This window comes from Pongo abelii, chromosome 2, assembly GCF_028885655.2.
Source record: "Pongo abelii isolate AG06213 chromosome 2, NHGRI_mPonAbe1-v2.0_pri, whole genome shotgun sequence".
In the NCBI taxonomy this organism is placed as follows: Eukaryota; Metazoa; Chordata; class Mammalia; order Primates; family Hominidae; genus Pongo; species Pongo abelii.
This window is the reverse complement of record NC_085928.1, coordinates 197,727,853-197,754,133: the sequence shown is the minus strand read 5'-3', so window position 1 is coordinate 197,754,133 and position 26,281 is coordinate 197,727,853. Positions and strand designations below refer to the sequence as shown.

At 46.7% G+C, this 26,281-nt stretch overlaps 1 protein-coding gene across 6 annotated transcripts; it reads left to right on the top strand.

The window, feature by feature from the left end:
* BCL6 (BCL6 transcription repressor) lies at positions 1-26,281 on the top strand. 6 transcript variants are annotated; one of them, XM_054550500.2, is made up of 10 exons: positions 1-2,448; positions 12,932-12,970; positions 14,052-14,307; positions 15,976-16,197; positions 17,876-18,847; positions 19,356-19,540; positions 21,001-21,168; positions 22,271-22,401; positions 22,609-22,746; positions 25,063-26,281. In XM_054550500.2, exons 3-10 carry the CDS (start codon positions 14,147-14,149, stop codon positions 25,204-25,206), a joined length of 2,121 nt encoding a protein of 706 aa, XP_054406475.2. In that variant the 5' UTR covers positions 1-2,448; positions 12,932-12,970; positions 14,052-14,146; the 3' UTR covers positions 25,207-26,281.

Sequence of the window (26,281 nt, the reverse complement as noted above, 5' to 3'; positions counted from 1 at the left end):
AGTGGGATTCATTTTAATTTCTTTGAAAATGAGAAGGAAGGGGACTCAAATGAAAAAGCAGATAGTCTGCCTTCTGGCAGAATAAATCTGAACTTGACAATATCATGTGCCTTTGGGGGTAAAACGTACATTTCAACAACAGTGACAGGATTAGGCCTATGTATATTTTTCAAAAACCCTTCACAAGACAGGCTTTTCTGCAGAGACTGCAGTAATCCATCTGTCAATAAGTATTAAAATATTCAGATTTCACAGGGACAGACACTTTAACGCACATTTCCTAAGCTCCAGCCCTTGTGGAAAATAATCAACCTCTTTGCACTTTTCTGGATTTTAAAACCTAAAATACAGCCTTTAAAAATGTGTGTGTGTTGTGGGGTAGGGGGGTGCATTGCCAACAACATTTTCAGTGATAGATGGAACTTCTTACGGGACTGTCAATGAAACAGATTTTCCAAATATCCCAGCAAACAGCAATCTTTCACAACTCTGATCATTCCTCCATTATAAACCCAAATTTTGGGTTGAGATAGGTAGATTATTTTAGACATATCTTTATTAGAAATTAACAAGTGACGAGATTTTGTGGAACCTTTAAGAATTCATCTGTAATTTAATAAGTCGCTTGAAGGACTCTCATAGCCAAGGCTCAGAACAGCCTGACCTTTGAAAGCTGCTTCTGGTCCAAACATTTTGGGCTAATTCTTGAGGAATCTGAAATATTATTTTCCCCTCACACCCTTCTTTTAAGAGAGAGACATAAAAGAAACAAGAGTCTCCCTTATTCAGGGATGAGTAGGAGGGGAAAAAACCCGAACCAACATTTAAATAAGGAAACTAGCAGCTCTGAACAAACAAACTAGGACCCACAATGAAATGATTCTGCACTGCAATTGCCTTTAAAAAGAAAGTAATAGAGAAAAAGAGAAGGAAAGATTTTCCCCTTCTTCTCTCCCCCCCCACCCCGCCCCCCAACTCAGCTTCAAAGCTAAGAAGACTGTGCTGCGTGTAGTGCGTTGTAGTTGTGGCAGTCTGTTCTAAATACAGGCAGTATCTGTGATACTGGCACGGCAGGCCTTTAGAATTCCCTCCGGCTGATCTCTTAAACACAGACTGAAGAGATTTTTTTACAACGACCTTGAAACAAGCCTCGAAAAAAAAAATCTCAAGACCTTAAGAGAAAACAAAACACAAACAGGTATTTGGCTCACAGAATTTTGTAGAAAACACACACATACCACCCCCCACCTCCACCCTCCCCCCCCCACACACGTTTCTTGCAACAAGAAATTTCCTAAGAGTCAACAATAACAGATTAAACCCACCACTTGCTGTCCTGGAAAGAAACAAACCAAACCAAAACAAATCCTTTGAACATTTCTCTCAAGTGCAGGAGAGACACACTTCAGCAAAAGTCCAAGGGGAAAAAGAAAATTGCACCAAAGGAAAAAAAAAAAAAAAAGTGGGGGCTGGGATTGTTACATATGGCCAAAAATTTAAGCTTCTTTCAATAGTATTAGTATTGAAATAATACATCTTTAAAACGCTTGAGGGATTAGATAGGGAAAGAAAGGCACGTACAAAAAAATCCAACCGATGCCGATCCTGTGATTTACGTAACACCACAAACTTGCAAAAGGCAAAAAATCAGAAGCAAAAATCCATAAACCATCAAAATACAGAAACCAAAAATCCCAAGCCACCACACCAGAAAGAAAAAAAACCCAGAACAACAGCAAAAACCCCTGTCCTAAATAAAAATAAAGCAAATGAACCCACCGAAAACTGCTTGGCAAATATTTTTCTCGTGGTGCCTAATATTCTAGTTGGAAAGAGCTGTGGTGTTTATTATTTTTTTTCTCTTACTCGCCTCTCTAACCCTACTATATATAACATACTTTTCCCAGTGGTTCAAACCTCTCGCTCCCTTTTGTGCATTTAGCTCGATCTGCTGAGTTTATGGGTAAGAAAGGAGGAATTAGCCCCAGACCCCGGGAAAGCAAAGCTCACTCCCCCTCTTATGTCACCGAATAGCAAATTAGTTCTCAGAATTCCAGAGGCCGAGCTTTGCTACAGCGAAGGCGCCGACGTCACAGAGGAGGAGCCCACGTGACGGTGGCGGAGCAGGCCATACCATCGTCATGGGCCCGGGGAGGGAGAGCCACCTTCAGGCCCCTTGAGCCTTGAACCGGAACCTCCAAATTCGAGACGCTCTGCTTATGAGGACCTCGAAATATGCCGGCCAGTGAAAAAATCTTGTGGCTTTGAGGGCTTTTGATTGGCCAGGGGCGGTAAAAATCTCGGCGAGCTGACACCAAGTCCTCCCCTGCCACGTAGCAGTGGTAAAGTCCGAAGCTCAAATTCCGAGAATTGAGCTCTGTTGATTCTTAGAACTGGGGTTCTTAGAAGTGGTGATGCAAGAAGTTTCTAGGAAAGGCCGGACACCAGGTGATTATTGCTGTTGCTGCCGCCGCTGCTGCTGCTACTGCCGCCGCCGCCGCTGTTGCCGCTGGTGCCGCTGCCGCCGCCGCTGCTCATGATCATTATTTTACCTTTTAATTCTTTTTTTTTCCGCTCTTGCCAAATGCTTTGGCTCCAAGTTTTCTATGTGTATCTATTGATATAAATGTATATATTTATTTATTCTAGCTGTCAGGTGTTAAAATAAATGCCGAAGATTAGTCCCACGTCTCTCCCACTCTAGGATATAGATTGTTATGTATTTATTATTATTATTGTTGTCTTTGAGTGAATCGGCCGGTTTGGGGAGGCTGTTGCCACCCTCCCTTGTGTTGTTTTGGTTTTTGGAAAGGAGGTGGAGGAGAGGAAGGAGGGGAATTAGGGGGCGGCCGGAGCAGAGAGGACGAGACAGTGCTTGGGGGGTGATTCGGGCTAGTCTGGGGGCTGTCTGGCCCCAGACCGCGGAGAGGACGCGCGCTGGCGCTCTCGCTCTTTCTTGCTGCTGCTTGCGTACGGCTTGTGATCTCTCTGGATTCGTGCGGCTGTGTTTTTTCCCTCTTTTCTCGCTTGCAAACTGCTTTCCTTGCTCCGTCGCTCCTGGCCTCCCCTTCCCTCCCTCCTCTTTTTCCTCGCCTCTTCTTGCTTCCCTTCCCCTGTCCTTCTGGGTAACTCCGGGAGGCAAAAAGGGAGGCTGCCCGCTCGCTCGCCCCGCTGGCTCTCTTCCATCGGCCTCGGTCTTTTAGATTCCCTGCCTTCGAGCCGAACCGAGATTTGGAAGGAAAAAATGCAAGCGAACTCCTTGGGTTTTTGTTTTTGTTTTTTTGGTCATAAATCCAGATGAGATGAAGTATCGTGTCTACTATTTCCTTTCAGAGCCGTGATCTTCCTAACGAGAGCCGAGTGTTTTGGTGTCCCCTGCCCCTGTGTTTTGGGGAGCTTGGGGGCGGGGATGTTGAACACTTTGAAAATTATTCTTTCTTGGTTGTAGTCGAGGGAGTCGGGAACCTCCGCGCGCTCTCCCTGCTCATCCCGAGGAGACTGACTGATGGCGGGACAGGGCTTCTTGGGGTGGGTGGGAAAGGGGTGCGCACTGCACCTGCGATGCCTTTCAGTGTGCGGGGGGACTCAGGGAACCTCGGCAGGACAGCCTGGGAGAACGAGAAAGGTGGCGGGATTTCTGGCCGCTGCGGTGTTTGTATTTTGGGCGCTGCGTGACTCTGTGTTGGCTCCCAATGGCTGTTGCCTCCCTTTCCTAAATTTTATTTTATTTTTTCCCATGGTGCAAGGTCTGTAAAAAGGGAACTGCGGGCCTGAGCGTAGTGGACGCCAGGCTTCAGATTCCCGAGATCCTTACCTTGGGCGAGGAGAAGGACGAACAGAGCCCCAGCCCGCGTTCCTTATGTGCAAGACCCAGGAGGAGAGAAGGGCACTTTGTGGCTGTGGCTGAGGGGAGCCGGCGCGGGAGGAGCGGGCGCGGGCGCGAAAGGGAGATCTTTGTGAGTGATTTTGCAAAAATAGATTGCGAGGTTGGTTGGATTTGCAACCTGTGGCTCTCCTCGAGGGAGTAAGAATGGGGGAAGGCGCGGCGGCGGCGGCCCGGGGAGGGAGAGGGTAGAGTTGGAGCCTCAGAAATCGGCTGAGCTCCGGGGGCGGGCGAGGAGAAAGGGCGGGGGGGCAGCAGGAGCTAGGGGCCACCCCGCTGCCGGATGTAGTGACCGTGGTAAATGTCTTGAGAACTGTGGGTTGCGTTGCCTTTATGACGCCGTGTTATTGGAACCCTGGCGAAAAATGGAACTAGTGTTGCAATAATGAGTTTTAAAGCTCCCCCATGGAAAACAAAAACGCAACCAAACCGATTTTTTAAAAAAATGAAAAAAGACCCTCTGTGTTGTGTTCTCTCCTACGATGGTTGAGTTGGTGGCTGGGGTTTGGGGGTAGGGGGTCCTGACAGTTGAGCAGATAAATGACCCCAAACCAGGTGCTGAAAGTCCCAAGCTGTTACAGGGCCCCTGACCACCTCAAAGAGCCAATCTCCACTCCCCACCCACCGCCGGCCCCCGCCACCCCACAACCCGCCAGGATTTAATCTTTTATGGATTTTTTTTTCAATCAGTTTATAGTTTCCAGGAGGAAAGTCTTGTAACGCTTTACTTTTTCTCTTCTTTTTTTAAAGTAAAGTGAGTGTCAGTAGATGTGTTTTTTACAGTCTGGATTTAAAAAAAAAGTGGGGCAGGAGAGAGGGAACCAGGGAAAGGGCTGTTTAGAAATACAGTTTGTGGCTCTGAGCGATGCCACCGGCTTCCTCTACAGAGACTGCCAGTTTCCCTTTTTCTTTGCAAGGTGTGTGTGGTTTTAATAAATAACTTAAAAAAAAAAAAGAGGGGGCGGCAAGATCCATCAGGAGACAGGTATCTATTTTGCTCACTATTTACTACCAAGAGCCTTTGGCACTAGAACAGAACCTCGTAAATCTGCAGCCCAAGTTGAAGTTCATCTGGCCCTAGTCCACACGCTATTCCTGGAGGTAGCAAACATGAGCTCAAAGGAGAGAGATGAAATCACATTCTTGCTCTAAAATATATACTTTTTTTAAAAAGACGAAAAGATATTTGTCTCTGGGGGAGGAGGAAATGGCGAACAAGTACCAGGAGATGGGCATTCCCTTACTCTAATGACTGCAGTTGAGTCTTCAGGCCAAAATAGAAACCTGTAGATGGGAACTCTCTCTCCACCTCCCCACCCCGCCCGCCACCCCAAGCTTATAAATAGAAGTTTCCAGTATCCTATTTGGAAGACTTTCCAATACTAGAGGCAGAAGCATTGGCTAGTTTTAAGGGTCTGTTGATAGTGACAGTAAGGCTAGATGCTGTTCATAAAAACTAGGTGACTTGAAGGAGACAGCCAGAAAAAGTGGGAATTCTCCAATTGCCCCTTTCCTCTTCTTTTCAGTTTTGAAGAGTTTTATACCAAGGCTTTCTTGAAAAGACTAACTTATTCTGGGTTTGGTGGATAGGGATGGGACTCTAAATTCTTAAGTTGTCGTTTGCTGAGCCCTTGAAGAGTTCCAGTTATTGGTTGAGTAAATGGTAGCCATGGCTAGATGTCAAAACCCTTCCTTCCCTCTATCCCCTACAGGGTAATGACACTCAACCCACTTTGTTGTGAAAAACTTAAGAGATTTAGAGGAGGCGGTGCAGCAGCGCCACCCCTCGGTGGGTGAAACTATTGGCAAAAGTCAATTTTTGAAAAATATTGGGAAGTGAACTTATGAAACATTTTTTCCCCCAGAGATTTAAAAAAAAAATAGAGGAGATAAAACTAACGGATAAAAAGGACTTTGAAGTTTATCAAGTAGGGAAGAAAAATGTTGCTTTCCAACTAGGATGGTGTTATAATAGGCAACGTGGTTCTAATATATATATATATTTTTTTTGGTGAGGGGAGGGTGCCTGCTTGATTTTAAGTAGAAGAGTTCTCCAGGCGGAGGTAGCCCGGCCTTCCCCTTGGATTGACTTCTCAGGGCATCTTAATTCTGCTGCCTGTCTGATACTGAGATAGTGAGGGATGTTTTGGTGTAAAACACCATAGTGGTTGGAAATGCTGTAGTTTTGCCGGCGGTGGCAGGACGTATGTGTAGGGGGTGTGTTGAGGAGGTTTGTGGATGGCGTGGAGCAATGGTAGGCTGGTCTGTAGCCCTCTGTGAGTCAACATCGAATGGCGCGTGCCGGTTTCCAGCACTGCGCAACAAGTAGGACCGCCGCTGCCGCCGCGAGCACAGCGAGGGTGCAGCGTAGTGGTAGAACTGGCTGGTTTCTCTTTGCCCCAATGGAAACCAGGAACGGCTCCTCCCAACCCTCCCGATGTCCACTCCGAGACCCACAACTTCACCAAAAGACCATACCCGACTCCCCACTCCCCCGCTTTGCCAGGCTCAGTGAGCCTGAGTGGGATCCAGCACTCGGCCCCCAGCGCCCCTTTCCTCCGAGAAGATCAGGAGTTTATTCCCGACTTTCTTTGCTGGATGACCAGTGTTTGGCAAGAATCTCTGCCAATACCGTCGAGTGCCATTCTGCCTTTTGAAGACCAGTGCACCTTCTTTCCCTTCCCAGTACATAAAGCTTTTCGGAGGCTGGGGGGGGGGGGGAATCAACTCATGATACATGAAACCAGCTCCAGATACCGCGTTGTGGTTGCTAGAGGCGGGAGCATCGGGAAGAACGGAATTACATCCACTAAATTAAATGTTTTCTAGCTTTGCTTTTAGAGGCAATCACACCCCCAACCCTCGCCCCCACCAGACAGAAAATAAAGAGGGGCGGGTAGAGATCTGTGTGGAAGCTGCGGCCGCGCGGCTATTCTCGGACGGGCTGGCCTGCCACCTAGCGGTGGGCTGAGATCGAGTTCGCGGTCATGGGCGGTGGGCTCGCCGTTCCGCCTTCCCGGGCGGCGGTACCCTGACCAGATGCTAGGACTGACAGAAGGAGGGCACCCTCCAATGGGGACGGCATACAACCTCCAAAGTTTTGACAAGAGGGATGAAAATCAGAAAGGCCTCGCTGCTTGCATATCACTCAGCGATGAGCATCTATTTCCACCAAGAGAAACCACAAATAACCCGCTTCGAACACACCATCTTCCTGTCCCTGTGGCCCTTCTTAGGGGAAGTCGGTAGTGGAAGGATGCCATCTAGGAGCTCAGGGGCTTTGGGACGTACAACTCTGTTTTACAGTTGAGGAAACAGGCCCGACGAGGAGGCTTGTTTGTGGTGACTTAGTGACTTAACCAGGACCAGATTTTAAGCTTCTGAATTTCATGTCAGTGACTGAAAGTCAAAGGCGGGTTTATCTCAGCTCCTTTGAAGTATTTATGAGAAAGGAGCGGCTGTCAGAACTATAAGTTTAACCTCTTAGGCCACCTTTGTTGCCAGTGTTCATTGGAAACCGCTCCCCAGCAGTCTTGGAGGATTTTTTTTTTTTTAAAAGAAAATATGGCCTAAGATTTTCGGTAATAGACAGGAAAAGCCTAGGTGGTGCTGAAGGGTGTGGGTCTCAGAGCTTGGGGGTTTGCGTGTTAAGAGGGGGGTTAAGGCCTGGACCAAAGACTTGCAGGGCGAGCCTCGATTCTGAAATCGCTCTCTTCCCCTTCCTAACATCCTCTGCATAGTAGCCTGGCGAGAAACCGTGTGTGTGTGTGTGAGGGGGTGGGGGTCATGTGGATAGGCCAGAATTTGTGCCACAACAGTTCCTCCGTAAAGTTTTCTTTCTCCGAGCTCGTGACTTAAGATGGCAAACGCGCGTCCGCATGCTGGCGGCCCCTAGCGGCAGCAGGCGCGCTCTGCAGCGGGAGACAGCGCCGTCTCCCCCGCCCGGGTCCGCGGGGATCGAGTTCGGCCTCTCCCACTGCGGGAGCCGTCGGAGGCCGCGTCGGAGAAACGCGCCTCTGTTCGGACTGGAAACGAATCTGGGAACGAGTTTGAAGCGCGGTCAAGTTTGACTCATCGCTTTCCAAGGACAGTTAGTGCCTTCCATCTTCATTAACGTGAATAAGGACCTTGGCTGACTTCTTTCCAGATCGGATTTTTAAAGGCATTGTTTGCTTGAGGAGATCATGCTTCTCCCCTCCCCCGCCAGCCTTTTTGCAAAGGCTGAGCCCAGTCCAGCCAGGACGGCCGAGGGATCTCTGCTCCGGGACGCGATTTGCTGGCATTGTCTTCGGGCCCTTCTGGAAGGCTGTCTCGCGCTGAGCGTATGGGAACGTCCCTTCTGCAACTCCTCTTCAGATCTTGATGATAAAACACATCCCTCTGTTTTATTGCATTTCCTAGAAGCTTGCAGGCTTGCAAGAGCGCTGTTGGCAGGAAACGTGATAGAAATGAAAGTCAGGACATAATGTCCCCGAACACCTCGGTTATCCAAAGCGGCTGCCGAGGCCATCGAGTTATCAAATTCGCTTTTATTCACTGTCGTCTCCTGCACCCTCCCATTCCCTAGCCAAGAGGACGATGAGTGTTTTCCCCCAAGAATAAAAACAGCTCTGCGATCTGACCTCACCCCCTGCCGCCGGATCACGGTGGTGACTGCAGCCGTGCAGCTAGTTGGCTGAAACACTGCTGAGACCGGGAGCCCCACGGCAGGGCCCCTGATGCGGTGTTCACTACGGCAGTTCCAGCCTTATTAAAATTCCTTGTCCTTGTCCCTAAACAGTGCTTTACACTTTCAGATTTCCCTTTGGATTTTTCAGCGGGTTATTGGAGTTATTAGATTACCAATAATCCAACAGCCGGCCTGGCTAGAGAGGAGGGGGGAAGGGCGGAAGGCATTCTCCAAATCGGGAGGCTCTGGCCAAACTAGGTCAATGGGAAGGAGGGGAGGGGCGAGAAAGGGGTTGACGGTTTCAAACCTTGATGGAGGGCTCTCTCTAGTGTTAGGCAGCGGTAAAAACACCATTAGGTTTGAGCTCCCGGAACCACGGGACTCCTAATTTCCAATAAATGCACTTACTTAATTTTAACTTCCCAGATTCTCATCCCTACCCCCTATTAAATCCCAACCGTCTCTTTCACCTTTATCCCACCGGGCGAAGGGGTGAGAAAGCCTCAGTGTAGGATTTTGAGGCCAAAGGCGCCGTCTTTGCAGACCGACTCTGACCCTTCCGCTTGCCGCAGAGGGGATGAGCGGCGCAGTGTGACGCCACTGGCTAGTTTTAGGACCAGACTGCGGCCTTTGTGGCTGAGTCTTTCGCTGTCCCCTGGCCCCCGAAAGCGCACCCCGGAGCCTGCTACCGAGACCAAATTAGGACATGGCACCCGGGGGTTATAATTCCCGGGAGGGCCACAGGAAGGCGAGGCAACTTTGGAGAGTGCCAGTGCGCGCGCAGGGGTCGGGGCCCCGGCCTTTGCAGAGTCCAAGCTGTGTCTCTACGGTTTCGGGGAAATCGGATTCGGAAATCCTTACGGCTTGGCAGCTCCTATTCTAAAGACTTTGGGCGGAAACCAAGTGGAGCTGGGTTCCCGTTCTTGCCAACGTAGGCGGAAGGGGCTTTCTGTTTAGTTTTTCTCCAGCCTTGCCTGGGGCGCCTATGATGGAGACCCTCAGCCCCTAGGGACTCGATCTTTTTTACCTTGAAGTCTCGCCCAAACATTCCCCTAAAAGAACGGGGGTGAGGGAGAATGGAAGGCAAAAAGAGGGAAAAAAGCAAATAAACTTCGGAATCGGACAACTTAGTCTCGATATGGGCCTCGGATTGTATTCGAACTCCTGGGTTCTAGACCCAGCTCTGCTACTAACTTGTCTGACCTTCCCCGTTTATAAACTGTTGTGGGTGAGAGGTTGGACTAGGTGAACTCTGAGAGCCCTGCACTCGGCGCGGACGAGGGATTTAGGGGAAAGTGTGCTGTATTCCCCGCGAGCCTTCCCCAGCGGCCCCGCCTCCCCGGGTGAATCCCCGGCGGCCAGCGCAGCGCAGGCAGCGATCCTGGCGGCTGCTGGGGCCCGGCAGCTTCCTGGAAAGTTACTTCTTGTTGGAGCCGGCGATAGGCAAAGTGTGTTCTGTGAAATCCGCAGAGCCGAGATTGACTACGTTCCGGGAATGAGAGGGCTGTGTCATTCCTCTCATTGCCTGCTGCCTTGACGGCGTAACAGGAAAAAAAAAAAAAAAAAAAAAGGCATACACACAATGTTAGCTACCGAGGTGCACGAAAAGTTTTATTTGAATGTAACTAAATTAAGGGCCGCCACGGTCATAACCACAAAGCCTCCGTCGCGCCTTGCGGGGGGCTTCGAGGTGGATCGCCCAGGGGCGGGCAGTCCCTGGAAGACAGGTACGGAGTCGTCGGGGTGGGGTAGCGAAGTCTGCCTAGGCTTGCCCCGGCGCGCAGGGCTAGTGTTTGTGCTCTTATGTGTGAGCGAGAAAATGGGGCTTCCCGGTGTCAGCCCAGGGGAGGAGGGAGGAAAAGGATGGGGTCTTTTGTATTGGCTCGCTCTCTGGCTCTTAACCTCGCCTCTCGCTCTTCTCTCATTTTTTTTTTTTTCTCTCTCTCTCTGTCGTTTCTGCTGTCTTCTCTCTCTCTTTGCTTTTTTTTTTTGGTTCCTGTTTTCTTCTTCAATGGAAAGCTCTTTTAAAGGATCTGTCTTCTCAAGGAGCCTAGTTGGCTATGCACAAGGAAAGCGCCAAAAGAGCTAAAGGGAGGAAGGGAAGAGAAAACATTTGACTCTCCCGTGGTGGTTACTGACCCAGCGTGGGTGCGGGGAGATTGGGATGGGAAGTCCAGGTCTGGGGGCAGCCAGCAGTTGTCAGTTTCTCATTGACAGCCCTGCTCCTTGGAGATTGTTTTTGTGGGTAGTCTTGTGTGTGGCATTGGTGGAATGGCTGAATCTAGGAGACGCGGCATGTCCAGAACTTGCTGGAAACTGGCTTTGAGATTTTGGGCAAGGCTTCTCACCTGGAGCCTCAGTTCCCTCCCTAATAAAGCAGGGCTGTTATGAGGATAAGATGCAATCGTGAGGGGGTGGGGAAAGACTAAGAGCTCTGTAAAAAAACAAACCAAATGCTGGTGGTGCTTCCACACCTGCAGCATTTGGGGTGGGGGTGGTGACAACATTGCCCACACTCAACCCACACACTCAGGAGTTGGGGGGGCTGGTTCTTAAGAAGAGTTGGCTTACAAAGGAGTGAACTTGAGAAGGACCTGCGCCTCGTGTATGTACATTTGTTTTTGGCCAGGCAGAGGCTTACAGTGAAAAGCCCAAGGCCTAGCTGACAGTGGACACAGGGGAATTTGTTTGTTTATTTCAATCCGCATCTGGAGTGAGTCATTGCCACTTGTCATGGTGAAATGGCAAATCTGGGCTTCCTGTGGTTCCAGAAGCCTGCGACTGGAAATCCACAAGTGAGCTGGTGGTTGAAGCTGGTTAAAGAACAGCCTAGTTATTCCAGAAGTGTTTGAGGATCCCTTCCATGAGGGAAGAGAGGAAAGTTTATAAGTAAACCTCCCATGTGTCTTCAGCTTTCTTTTGCAAAGGAGAAAATCCTTGAAGTTTGATAAAGACCAAGTTAGTCTATCTCTCTTTGCCTATCTCGAGTTGGGCTGGGGAGAGGAGGAGATAGGTTCTTTTGTCTTTTTCTGTCTTCTCCCTTCCCCACTTCCTTCCCTCAAGTCCCCACTCGCTCACATGCACACACTAACCTTGGAGCCGATGGGATTGAGTGACTGGCACTTGGGACCACAGAGAAATATCAGAGTGTTTGGTTACAGACTCAAGGAAACCTCTCATTTTAGAGTGCTCATTTGGTAAGACTCAGCAGCCTGGAATGGGGCAAAGTGTTTGTGTGGGGGAAGTAACTTAAAAATGAGATTCACCCACATCAGGGTGCTGTCTTGCATGTTCTACAGCACGTAGGCTGATTTGGAAAGGGGACAGGAATTTGAGCCAGAAGACCTAGGGCCGGGTCACCAACCATGTACATGGCCCAACATGACCTTGTTGGCCTCAGGCCCCTTTACCCAGAAAATAGCTCTAAAAGGTTCTGCTTTTTTTTTTTTTTTTAAGCGGGGAAGACAGTTCAAATATTTTTTGTTTTGCAGCCCACATTTGATCATAAATGAGGGTCTTACACCTGTGCTTTTAATGATTTTGTTTTAGAGAAGCCGGTTTGGAAGGAGGTACATATTTCATTAAGTCTCTTTAAGGTTTAGTGCTCCCTGGCCAGTTCTCAGCTAAATCACATAGTTAAGTCTTTTACCAGCAGGGAGAAGCACAAACTTAGAAGCAATAGCATTCTGTCTGGTCTTAGACCCAGTAGGGAAGGGAGAGAACACTTTGAAAAAGAAGACAAAGGTTTTCGAGGAATACGTAGACATGACATCTCAGGCTGTGTTCTGCAGAGTCTATATTCAGTCTTAATGTTTCACATGGGCAGGAAATACTGCCTAGCATTTGTCTTGAGCAAGCCTCTTGAACCCCTAAGTCTCAGTTTCATTGCCAGTGAAATAAGGATAAAGATATTGGCCCTATCGTCCTTGCGGATCATTCTAAGACTTGAAAGATAATATTTTAGCAGGTTTTGAATGACGTCCAGTGGTTTTAGGCCACGGACGGATCGTTATTGTTAATGTTGACAGAACCATTTTTCTTATTTTTTCTTTCCTGTAAACTCTAGTGGCCTTTGGATGGTATAAATATTTTCTTTGAAGAAGGAAATACATGTATGTATGTATGTATAACTAATTAATGTATGCAATTGTACTCCCAGTACTCAGGATAAAAATATTATTATCTCATAGCTTCGGGTGCCTGTTGTTTCCGTAAGAGCAGAGCTGGAAAATGTTTGTTAGCTTGTGGTAAAACCACACCAGCTGGCAAGCTGCAACTATCAAAGCAAAACTAAATGTGTATGTCCTAAAATAAGACTATAGTGGACAATCTTACATTCGTTAAATCAATTTCTGTTTGCTTTCTTCTCTTCTCTGTAGGTTTTGAGCAAAATTTTGGACTGTGAAGCAAGGCATTGGGTAAGTAAATAAAATTATATGCTTTAAAATGTTGGGACAAACTGTTTCTTTTGAATTTGCCAATACATATGTTTCTGTGAACTTTGCCACTGTTCATTATATGAGACAAGGATAACCAGTTCCCTCTATATCACTCCTAGTCCTCATCCTTCACCTCTGTATTAGACTGTCTTAACACTTGCATGGTCAATCATTCTTTTACTCTTTCTTTGTACAAACTAATTTAGCCAGCTACTGTGCACCAACAATATGCTAGCTCCTCGAGGTACAAAAGTCAGGCAACTCCAAAGCCTAACAGTAGAGAGAGACCAATGGTGACTGAGATGATGAAATATGATACTTATGAGAATAGCTGTGAGTTTTGAGAACCTCCTATGAACGAGGAATGTATTTCTTTTATAACAACATAGGTATTACTACTTCCATTTGGGGAAACCAAAGCCCAAAACCAGTAAACAACCTGCTTAAAGTCCCACAGCTAGCAAAAGGCAAGTCTAATCTGATAATCTTAAAACACAGTGTCTCGACCGGGTGCGGTGGCTCATGCCTGTAATCCCAGCACTTTGGGAGGCCAAGTTGGGCGGATCACGAGGTCAGGAGTTTGAGACCCAGCCTGGCCAACATAGTGAAACACTATCTCTACTAAAAATACAAAAAAAATTAGCTGGGCGTGGTGGCGGGCACCTGTAATCCCAGCTACTCAGGAGACTGAGGCAGGAGAATCACTTGAACCCAGGAAGATGGAGGTCGCAGTGAGCTGAGATTGCGCTATTGCACTTCAGCCTGGGTGACAGTGTGAGACTCTGTCTCAAAAAACAAAAACAAAAACAAAAAAACACGGTGTCTCTCCATTGCAACATACTCACTGCCTCTCAGTGCTTGGCAGAGTATTTGGTATGTGGGAAAAACACTCAACAAATATTCATTCCCTTTGCTTTTCCCCTAAAGGGCTTTCTATCCCAACTTGTTGGATAAAAGTTATTCTCCCCATTTTAAAACTATGAAGAATAATGGCCAGAGTTGGGCTATGAATTGTTCAAAGATCAAACACAAGGGACCTGAGTTGCATTCTGTACCTTAGCAGGCTGAGCCACCTGCTCTGATACCCATGGCAAGCAGGAAACAGGTTCTGGAGGACTAACAGGATTTTGGCCTCTTTTTTCAAGTGAAGACAAAATGGCCTCACCGGCTGACAGCTGTATCCAGTTCACCCGCCATGCCAGTGATGTTCTTCTCAACCTTAATCGTCTCCGGAGTCGAGACATCTTGACTGATGTTGTCATTGTTGTGAGCCGTGAGCAGTTTAGAGCCCATAAAACGGTCCTCATGGCCTGCAGGTGAGGGATCTGAAAGGAAAGGGTGGGTGAGTCAAAGTGGGGTGATGGTGCTGGCAGCCAAGCAAGGCAGAACATGTGGGCCTTTTACTGCATCTGGGATGACGTCTCGCTTTGTCTCCAGATCTCAGCACCATGGCCTGGCAGAGTAGGTTCCCAAGTGAATGAATGAATGAATGGATGAATGCACTTTTAGAAAAGAAAGAGTCATGTTCTGTGGGCATAGAGGGAGAAAAATTATATATTGCCCCAAGAAAGGATGTGTTTGGGGCAGACATGGAGAATAACTTCAGTTAACCAGTGAAAAAATGACAAAAGGTTTCTGATGAACTCTCTTTGTCTTTAAGTAGCTTAAGCAAGTTAATTTGAAATATTTTGCTCTTTTATGCTGTAAGTGTATTTATTTTATGCTACAACTGAATTTCCATGGGTGTTCAGAGTATGTGTAAGAGTTGGTGAGAATGAACTAGCTGATTCTTCATGTTTATCAAGTATTTCGAGTTTTCAAAGCTATTTTATATTATATGATATCATCTCCCTGGGATCTTTTTAGTAGCCTTCAGTGTTATGCATTGCATTATTGCCTTCATTTTGTAAATGGTAAAAGGAAAGCACAGGGAGGTTAAATGACATAGAATCAGGGATCTCTATTGCTATTTGAAAACTTATCCAACATCTACTCTAAGCAGCTGATTTTTAATAGTGGAAATAACAGAGGCTTATAGAGATATAAAAATAATAGATAATGTTTAGTGACTGCTTACTATATTCCAGGCATCATTCTATATCCTTTACATTTTCATTCTTGCCACAACACTGTAAAGTAGACATGATTGTTCCTCCTACTTTGAAGATGAGTAAAGCAAGACGCAGAGAAGCTAAATATCTTACCCAAAGTTGCATAGCTACTTGGTGGAAGTCTGGCTCACTTCTGGCAACCCACTCAGAAAACGTAGAATCAAGAATCAAGAAGATAGCCCAGAATTCTTCTTTACAATTGAGTACTCGTTCCACCACCAGACAGCATGGCACCTGGAGGCATTGCTTGGGGTTTGACTTGGGTCTTCTAGGAACAACAGACCCTCTGTTAATCTATGGAGGCATTGCTTGGGGTTTGACTTGGGTCTTCTAGGAATAACAGACCCTCTGTTAATCTATGGACTTTGATAAAAGCAGTAGAGTATAGATGTAGGCATATTTTTATTTATTTGTCATTTATACCCAAATTCTAAAAAAAGATAGAATTTTAAAAATAAGTATAAATGCAATGGAACAAGAGGGAATGCTTATGCCAAAGACAGACTAAGAATAGTTACTGCAAATGGGGGCTAAATTTAACTCTGGTAATCCGTACAGTTAAGACTAAAAGGAAAACAGGCCCTGTGACTTTAAGAATATTCACTTAACCCCTCTGATCTTAGTTCCCCTATTTGTAAAGGCAGAGAATGATAGTACCTACCTTGCAGGGTTGTAAGGAGCAAAGGATAATGTATGTAAGGTGCTTAATGACTCTCTGACATTTGGTAAGCTCTCCATAAATAGCAGCTATTATTAATTACCATAGAAGTTCTGGAGGTAGGCCCAGGGGGAAGGGGCTGAGTATCAGTGCTGACTGTAAGGGATCACAGATTCTATATGTCTACTATAGTGGGACATTTGTTTGTTTTACAGTGGCCTGTTCTATAGCATCTTTACAGACCAGTTGAAATGCAACCTTAGTGTGATCAATCTAGATCCTGAGATCAACCCTGAGGGGTTCTGCATCCTCCTGGACTTTATGTACACATCTCGGCTCAATTTGCGGGAGGGCAACATCATGGCTGTGATGGCCACAGCTATGTACCTGCAGATGGAGCATGTTGTGGACACTTGCCGGAAGTTTATCAAGGCCAGGTGAGTTGCTACCCGGGTGGAAGCCTCGGAGATGGAAGAGATAGTCCTGGATCAGAAACCTTTGATAATTCATGCATACAGAAAAAAACACTCCTCTATGATATGCTGCAACCCACATTTCCACTCTCGTTGCACACTTCTGCTCTTCTTAACTCTTGTGTCCCAGGCAGACTTAACTCCTGTGGCTATACAGATATGTCCTATGCATTACCGCATCTTGCTTTCTTCCATTCACTTAGTATACCCTCTCCTCCCACCCATCCTGCAAGGCCAATCTTGGATGCCAGCTCTTCCATGGAAGTTTTTCTGATGAACACTTTTCCTCCCTCAGCTCTTCCTCTGTGTTGTGAAGCATTTTGCCTGTGCTTTAAACTTCCCATCTGTTTTAATATTCGCGTATGTATTTTAGTTCTCCTTTAGACTTCTATTATAACTATTTACATATGTGCCTTAGTTCCCTACCAGACTGTGGGCTGCTCAAGGTTATAGGGGCTATCTTACTCACTTTTTATGTCACGCTGCTCCTACTAGGCAGGACATTTATTGAATTGAATTGAGTTCACTGAGTTTAATCTCCTACCTGAGGGGTGATAAGACATGACCTTGAGGAACTTGAGATCCAAAGAAGTGAAGAGCTTCACTAAGTGGAACAGAGACTCAGAGCTTAACTTCTTTAGAACCATTTGATCCAGCCATGCTAGGGTGATTGCATCCTCGCTCAAACAGAAGGGTTTTCCAGGCTGTGTTTGAAAACCTCCAGGAGCCAGGAACTCAGTGTTCCCAGAACCACACAGCATACCTTGGACAGTTAGAAAGCTTCTCTTTTTGGCTTCTCTTTAACCTTCTTATGGGTTCTAGCTCTGTTAACTGTGATCATAGTGAGCTTGCCTATTTATTTCACCCACATGATGTTCCTTCAGGTATATACAGCTAGAGTTCTTTGTCTCCTGTGGGTGATGATGGTGGCAAGATCATCATTGCTGTCATTTACAAGTACTTTCAGTGGCTCAGACCTTGTGCTTAGAATGGCGGAGTAACTTGCTCCATGTCACCTAGCTGCTAAGTGGCACAGCTAGGTTTGCAAACCAGGTCTGGCTGCTCTAGGCCAGGGATTCACACATGGGCATTTGCTGCCTGTTCTCTATGTAAACTTTGATCAGCATCTGGGACAAGTTTTTTCTTCAGTAGGTTACTCGTTTGTGTATGATCCTCCAAAAGTGTCATACCAACATTGTATAAATTCTTTTCCTGTTTCCCTATGTGTAAAATGGAGATAATAATAACCACCTTTCCTTCCTTTCAGGATTTTGCATGGGTGAAATGAGATAAGGGCTTTGAAAGTTTTATGTGAGCTATAAAATTGTATAACATCAGAAGAGCTATAGATTCACACACATGCATAGATATGTGCCTTGAACATACAAGATTATGTCTAATCAGGCACAGATCATGCCGGTAACTCACTTCCCTTCTCTGGGCCTCAGTCTTCCCAATTGCAGGCTGGATATCCAGGCTTCTAGCATAAATGCGTTGTAATTGTATTTCCCTGCTCCAGAGCCACGTCACCTATGTCTAGCTAATTCAAACACAGATGTGGTTATATAAGTGTCACTGGAAGGTCATCTATTTAACAGTTCTGATTTGGGGCTGGTGTCTTTCATCTTTTTTTCTTTCACAGTGAAGCAGAGATGGTTCCTACCATCAAGCCCCCTCGTGAAGAGTTCCTCAACAGCCGGATGCTGATGCCGCAAGACATCATGGCCTATCGGGGTCGTGAGGTGGTGGAGAACAACCTGCCACTGAGGAGCGCCCCTGGGTGTGAGAGCAGAGCCTTTGCCCCCAGCCTGTACAGTGGCCTGTCCACACCGCCAGCCTCTTATTCCATGTACAGCCACCTCCCTGTCAGCAGCCTCCTCTTCTCCGATGAGGAGTTTCGGGATGTCCGGATGCCTGTGGCCAACCCCTTCCCCAAGGAGCGGGCCCTCCCATGTGATAGTGCCAGGCCAGTCCCTGGTGAGTACAGCCGGCCGACTTTGGAGGTGTCCCCCAATGTGTGTCACAGCAATATCTATTCACCCAAGGAAACAGTCCCAGAAGAGGCACGAAGTGATATGCACTACAGTGTGGCTGAGGGCCTCAAGCCTGCTGCCCCCTCAGCCCGAAATGCGCCCTACTTCCCTTGTGACAAGGCCAGCAAAGAAGAAGAGAGACCCTCCTCAGAAGATGAGATTGCCCTTCATTTCGAGCCCCCCAATGCACCCCTGAACCGGAAGGGTCTGGTTAGTCCACAGAGCCCCCAGAAATCTGACTGCCAGCCCAACTCACCCACAGAGTCCTGCAGCAGTAAGAATGCCTGCATCCTCCAGGCCTCTGGCTCCCCTCCAGCCAAGAGCCCCACTGACCCCAAAGCCTGCAACTGGAAGAAATACAAGTTCATCGTGCTCAACAGCCTCAACCAGAATGCCAAACCAGAGGGGCCTGAGCAGGCTGAGCTGGGCCGCCTTTCCCCACGAGCCTACACTGCCCCACCTGCCTGCCAGCCACCCATGGAGCCTGAGAACCTTGACCTCCAGTCCCCAACCAAGCTCAGTGCCAGCGGGGAGGACTCCACCATCCCACAAGCCAGCCGGCTCAATAACATCGTTAACAGGTGATTTCAGAGACTGTCTGGGTCTGAGGTCAGGGGTTACCTGGGCAAGGTTCCATGTCATTTCTTCTGATGGATGCAGGGGTTTCTTCTTTTCTTGCCCGAATTGCTGAGCCTATTAGAGGTGTGGAATCAGTGCCTATAGATTGAGTTAGTCTAAGTAAGGAAGTATATTACACTTAAGTAGTGTATATTTTTTCATAGCAAGAGAGATAATTCCCTTCTGGGGCAGAATAGCATTCTGTAAATCCCACAGGCACTTCCTGTGGTCTTGATGAGGCAGGGGACCATCCTACTACCCTTGGACTGAGAGAGATTGTGGGCTGCGGGGAAGCTCTGGCTCAGTTTGACCCTGGTCGGTGACCTTTCCGCAGATGCTGTTTGAGATAAACTTGAGGACAACTCTGGGGTCTCAGAGCCTGAGTGGGCAGCCCAGCTCTGGGAGGAGGAGGAGAGGGTGGTCTTGAGGCCCTGCCCCAGGTGCTGAGACTGTCTTTACTTCTGCCCATAGGTCCATGACGGGCTCTCCCCGCAGCAGCAGCGAGAGCCACTCACCACTCTACATGCACCCCCCGAAGTGCACATCCTGCGGCTCTCAGTCCCCACAGCATGCAGAGATGTGCCTCCACACCGCTGGCCCCACGTTTCCTGAGGAGATGGGAGAGACCCAGTCTGAGTACTCAGATTCCAGCTGTGGTGAGTCCCTTTCCCTCCCTCCTCTTGTCAGGGAGAAGGAAGGCCCCTCTGCTCCATAGGTTTTGTGCTCCATTTTACTTATGCTGTTGTCTCTGATTGGAGCAGTCCTCAATTGGAAGTCCCCTGGCCCTCCAAGTCACCAGCTGTTCATCCCACACTTCGCTTCTTAGGGAACTGGGCTAACCAAAGCAAGGGATGGGGTTTTAGAGTTGATCTGGGGTAATCAAGACTTACCATACAGTCTTTTTAGCTTCACGCCAGCAAAAGTAGCTTGTGGGGCTGGCTGTACCTCCCAGAGCCTTCTCCGTTCCTCAATACCAAAATGACTAGGACTGACCTGTGTTCATGTTATTCTCTGCCAGGCTGTACATTCTGTAAGGAGAAGCATCTGACCTTATTCATTCTTGTGTCCCCCATAGGTAGTAGTAAGTCCCTAGCATGGAGTAGGAACTCAGTAATATTAGTCGAGTTAAAAGAGTTGAAGAGAATTATTAAATTGGAGTTTCTGGGTAGTCGGTGGTTGGCATTCCCAGTTTTTGCCAGACAAAAAAGTCTAATTCTTCACCCAGCTCTGGCTACAGTAATAGAGCCCAGTAGTACCTAATGAGGGTTAAATCACCGTGACTTGTCATTTTCAAATTGTTACAACAAATTAAAAAATAAATCAGCTGCTTACACCAAGAGATTTGCCACAGGTCATGGACCCATAGATGGGAGAGCGAGGACTCTCCCCTCCTGCCCCCTGGCTAGTTTGCCTTTGCTCTGCACTCCAGTTCTTTTTCTCTGGGCCTGTGTTCCCACTTCCACCATCAGCTTTGGTCTCCCAATCTCACAGGAGGATTTGGAGACATGAGATCCAAATAGGTGCAAGGGTGACCACAGAGTGTTCATCATTAATTCCTCCTTCAGTGACCTCAAAGTAGAATTGAATTTGACCTATATCTTACATTCCTGGAATGCTTTGTGTTTCATTTTGTGTAATATAATATCCTCCTGTGAGGTAGGCAGGACAGGGATTTATTATCTGACTTTGAAGACAGAGATACAGAGAGAGGCTCAGAGGGTAAAGGGTCTTGCCCTAGGGCTTCTGTGTATAAATGTAAATAAAACTGTAAACTTATTTTTAAAAATAATTCTCAGAGCTCTTGGGGAAAGAAAATCACTGTTGAGCTTTCCTCAAACTGGCACAGGCCCTCTGAGCACCTATTTGTTTGAGCTTCCCTTCTGTACCTTAATTCAGTCCATCTCCTTTCTCCCTTCTCTATGGCTAAGACTCTAAATGCTAAGAAAAATAAAGTCCCCACAGATCCTTTGCTCTGAGCTCCCATGAATGTTGGGTGGGTGAGTGAGGGACTGAGGGTTCAGTTTGGCACAGGGGGCAGCTACAGAGGAGAGCGGCCTTAGAGCCCTACCTCCCTTCCTCGTGCTGACTTTGGTGTCCCCATACCACCCTCCAACAGAGAACGGGGCCTTCTTCTGCAATGAGTGTGACTGCCGCTTCTCTGAGGAGGCCTCACTCAAGAGGCACACGCTGCAGACCCACAGTGACAAACCCTACAAGTGTGACCGCTGCCAGGCCTCCTTCCGCTACAAGGGCAACCTCGCCAGCCACAAGACCGTCCATACCGGTATGGCCCTGCCCCACACGACCCGAACTCTCCACAATTATTGGGGAAGGACAGGGAGAGGATCCTAGAGAAAGCTGTGTGGAGCCTGGAGACCTGGTGGGGCAAGGCAGGAGGCAGGCCCCATCCTGGCCTGAACGAGGGGCCTAACCCTGTCTTGTCTTTGCTTAGTGACTTGACTCATCCACTCCCTGTATCCTTTGTCTTTCCTCTGAGATGCTCTATCCTGCTTTTCTGCCTTTGCTGGGGTCAGAAGTGTTAATCCCACTGTACAGGTGAAGAGACTAAGTCTGGGAAAGACAAATAGATTCAATTTTTGTAAAGCCAGAAAAAAAAGCCTGTTGATTTGCTTCAATGACTTGTTCCTTATCAACTCACATTCCTTTACCAGGTAGCTTCTCATGACCTGATTGTTGTTTAAAATCTACTCTGTTAGTACTGTAAATGGCCCTATTATCCCAGAAACTTTCCATGAAGGAAGGTTCAGCCATTCTATTGGTTTCCTCTGCCTGAGCATCTACTCAGACCCAAGCCCCACCCCTCTTGCAAATGGAGTCCAGCTGTAGTTGCCACAAGTGGAAAAATATGTTTGTTCTAAAAGAGAGAAACTAGAGCAGCCTGATTGTGTCTCCCTGGTGAATGAGTTGATGAGTGAATCTGTCTTATCCAAGGGAAAAGCTAGATGAACCTTCCCAGGTAATCTGAAGTAGCCCCTCAGGTTCCAGAGAGGGAAACTGAGGCCCAGAGAAGGAGAGTGACTTGTCCAGGTTCCATAGGCAGGTAATCCTAATGACAAAGCTGGTTCTAAAGCCCAGGCTTCCTGGAATCTCCCCCTTTCCTATCCCACACCTGGCATTGTTGCTACTCCATGCCACCACTTGTTTCTTGGCCCTGGTCCCCTGCAAAGTATGCAGGTGTGTGTGTGAGAGAGGGCTGGCAGGTGTGGGGGCAGGCCCCTGGATTCTCTCTCTGATATTCCCTAAGGGAAAGGAAAACACAAGTGGCCTCATGGAGGAGCAGGCTGCTTAGAAATCCAGGAGCCAGGGACTGCAGAGACCTTCCTTATTGAATATGGCTTTTCTTTTTCCCTTTTTCTTGGTGATAGGTGAGAAACCCTATCGTTGTAACATCTGTGGGGCCCAGTTCAACCGGCCAGCCAACTTGAAAACCCACACTCGAATTCACTCTGGAGAGAAGCCCTACAAATGCGAAACCTGTGGAGCCAGATTTGTGCAGGTGAGCAGAGTGGCCTGGAGAAAGGCCCACTCAGTCCCCGTGTGCAGGTGAGCAGAGTGGCCTGGTGAAAGGCCCACTCAGTCCCCGTGTGCAGGTGAGCAGAGTGGCCTGGAGAAAGGCCCACTCAGTCACTATGTGCTGATGAGGGGCTGCCCAGAGGCCTGCAGCCCACCCCAGAAGACCTCTCATGCTTTCTTCTTCGTTCAGGTGGCTCACCTCCGTGCCCACGTGCTTATCCACACTGGTGAGAAGCCCTATCCCTGTGAAATCTGTGGCACCCGTTTCCGGCACCTTCAGACTCTGAAGAGCCACCTGCGAATCCACACAGGAGAGAAACCTTACCATGTGCGTAAGCCTCTTGGGGCCGCTCTCTGGCCTGCAGGGATATGGAGGACGGGGAAGGAGGTGGAGCAGGGAGGCAGTGGAACTGTTTGCTCCCATCTCAAGCACACAGTGGGGCAACCACTACGCTAATGGTTGGAAGACCTAGATCTGGGCCCGATGGCCAGACACCCTGCTTGACCTTGGCCCAAGCCTTAGGGGACTCATCTTTAAAATGAGGGTATTGGATTAGGTGATCTGGGCCTTAGGAGAGGAATCTAGACTGTGGATACATAGACTTGATTCACTCTACCTAGATTCATTCATTTCACAAATACTTATTGATTGCCTACTGGACACCCCATACTGGGCTAGATGCACATTTAAGAGGAGCTAAGTGATTTGAGAAGGAACAGTCTTAGGAGGAGGAGAACAAAAAGAATGTTATAAGAATTTATGATGTTACAAGAAAAAATTTAAAAAAAAAACATAGAGAAGGTCATTTTAAGAAAGAGGTGGCAGCCAGCCGTGCAGCACAACACTGTGGATGATAGGTCACTGGGATTGGAGTGTTCTAGGGTGGGGTCTCGGCAGCTATAGCCTGTGTGTCAATGTTTGAACATTCCATGAACTAGGAATGGTTTTTACAATTAAAAAGTGAAAGAATATTTTGTGCCATATGCAAATTATATGAAATTTAAATTTCATTGTCCCTAAGTAAAAGGTTATTGGAACACAGCCAGGCTCATCTGTGTACGTTTTGCCTATGGTTGCTTTGAGGAGTTGATGACATCCTTCTAGGTGGTGATGGGAACAAGAAGTAATCAATGAGTGGTTAACCTACATACCAGAGGTTAACCTGCAAAACATGGTTATTTTTGTTCACTTGTTGATCAAGCTGTGAGTGAATATCTTCTTACTTGCTGTTTGGGCAAATTCGTTATCCTCTTAGTACCTTAATTTCCTGATCTGTAAAGTGAGTTTGATAATAGTATCTACTTCACAGAGTTGTAGTATTAACTAATTATTAAAGTGTTGAGGATAGCACATGCACATAGTAATAGTAAAATAAATATCTGCTATAATGATTTGTTAGAATTTTAGATGCATAGGATATCAGAGTTGAGAATGACTTTCAGCCTGTATTGACCCAGGCCATTCAGAAGGGAGATCCAAGGCCCAGAGAGAGAAATGACATGCTGGGGACACACAGCGGTGAATGGCATAGATACAGTAGACCCTGTGCCTCCCAAGACCACAGATTTTACACATGGCCCTGCTCGTTTTTTATTTGTCTTCATCTATTTCCATTTTCATTGAATACATGTACTCTATCTGAACATATTACCCTTTTTGTTTTAGAATAGGTTTAGATTTATAGAAAAGTTGCAAAGATTGTACCGAGGGCTCCTACACGCACCCATTTTACCCTATTGTTAACATCTTACGTTAGTTCCATACATTTGTCACAACTGATGAACCAATACTGATATATAATTATAAGCTAAAGTTCATACTTTACTTACATTTTCTTTGTTTTTATCTAAGAATGTCCTTTCTCATTCAAGATCTCATTCAGATTACCCCATTACATTTAGCCATCCATTTTACTTTTAAGTAACTTTTATCTAAACTAAAGTGCTTATTACCCATTCATTGAATTAAATCAAGAAACGGCTCCACTTGCTAATGTTTAGTTAGCTCATCTAAGATATATACCCTAGGAAAGAATATAACTGCATTTAAAAAAAATTTACCCTAGACTCCAGAATTTCCATGAATTCAGACAGATCTAGTCCATTTGTCCGGATGTGTTCAGATTAATTGCATAATTTGAATAAGAGGTATATTCTGTTAGGTCCTAGGAAGATTATAAAGTTTAGATAAAAAAAAAGCCACTGCCCTCAAACTGTTACCCACTGAAGAAGGATACATGCAATGGAGGGATGTGTGGTAAAGGTAGAAATCTCACAGAGGCTCAAAGGAAAACGGGGATTATTTTCATCCTTGAGAGATTCAGAAATGCCTTAATAATTAGAGGAGTTTGCATCTAACTGCACTTTTGGATAAGACTTGAACTTGTGGGGTTAAGGCAGGGAAGGACGTCTCTAGCAAGGGAGAGGCAGAAGCAACACTTGGGAAAGCAGGGAACGGACATTTGCACAACGCTAGCTTATCTGTTGGCAGAAGCCCGGATGCATATGGGTTCTTCACCTGGCCTTGGAGAGGCAAGAGCTGCTCCAGTCCCTCGTAGGGAGAATCTTCCTTTCTGAGTCTTTGAGCAATGACACCTTTCTTGGGTTGATGACAGCTAACAGTTTGCCTCTGATATCCCTGCAGTGTGAGAAGTGTAACCTGCATTTCCGTCACAAAAGTCAGCTGCGACTTCACTTGCGCCAGAAGCATGGCGCCATCACCAACACCAAGGTGCAATACCGCGTGTCAGCCACTGACCTGCCTCCGGAGCTCCCCAAAGCCTGCTGAAGCATGGAGTGTTGATGCTTTCGTCTCCAGCCCCTTCTCAGAATCTACCCAAAGGATACTGTAACACTTTACAATGTTCATCCCATGATGTAGTGCCTCTTTCATCCACTAGTGCAAATCATAGCTGGGGGTGGGGGGTGGTGGGGGTCGGGGCCTGGGGGACTGGGAGCCGCAGCAGCTCCCCCTCCCCCACTGCCATAAAACATTAAGAAAATCATATTGCTTCTTCTCCTATGTGTAAGGTGAACCATGTCAGCAAAAAGCAAAATCATTTTATATGTCAAAGCAGGGGAGTATGCAAAAGTTCTGACTTGACTTTAGTCTGCAAAATGAGGAATGTATATGTTTTGTGGGAACAGATGTTTCTTTTGTATGTAAATGTGCATTCTTTTAAAAGACAAGACTTCAGTATGTTATCAAAGAGAGGGCTTTAATTTTTTTAACCAAAGGTGAAGGAATATATGGCAGAGTTGTAAATATATAAATATATATATATATAAAATAAATATATATAAACCTAAAAAAGATATATTAAAAATATAAAACTGCGTTAAAGGCTCGATTTTGTATCTGCAGGCAGACACGGATCTGAGAATCTTTATTGAGAAAGAGCACTTAAGAGAATATTTTAAGTATTGCATCTGTATAAGTAAGAAAATATTTTGTCTAAAATGCCTCAGTGTATTTGTATTTTTTTGCAAGTGAAGGTTTACAATTTACAAAGTGTGTATTAAAAAAACAAAAAGAACAAAAAAATCTGCAGAAGGAAAAATGTGTAATTTTGTTCTAGTTTTCAGTTTGTATATACCCGTACAACGTGTCCTCACGGTGCCTTTTTTCACGGAAGTTTTCAATGATGGGCGAGCGTGCGCCATCCCTTTTTGAAGTGTAGGCAGACACAGGGACTTGAAGTTGTTACTAACTAAACTCTCTTTGGGAATGTTTGTCTCATCCCATTCTGCGTCATGCTTGTGTTATAACTACTCCGGAGACAGGGTTTGGCTGTGTCTAAACTGCATTACCGCGTTGTAAAATATAGCTGTACAAATATAAGAATAAAATGTTGAAAAGTCAA

Coding starts and splice junctions, on each gene's coding strand:
- BCL6 (XM_054550500.2), top strand. CDS start 14,147: ATGGCCTCACCGGCTGACAGCTGTATCCAGTTCACCCGCCATGCCAGT. Junction 21,169..22,270: donor CCACAAGACCGTCCATACCG/GTATGGCCCTGC, acceptor TCTTGGTGATAG/GTGAGAAACCCTATCGTTGT. Junction 22,747..25,062: donor CAGGAGAGAAACCTTACCAT/GTGCGTAAGCCT, acceptor ATATCCCTGCAG/TGTGAGAAGTGTAACCTGCA.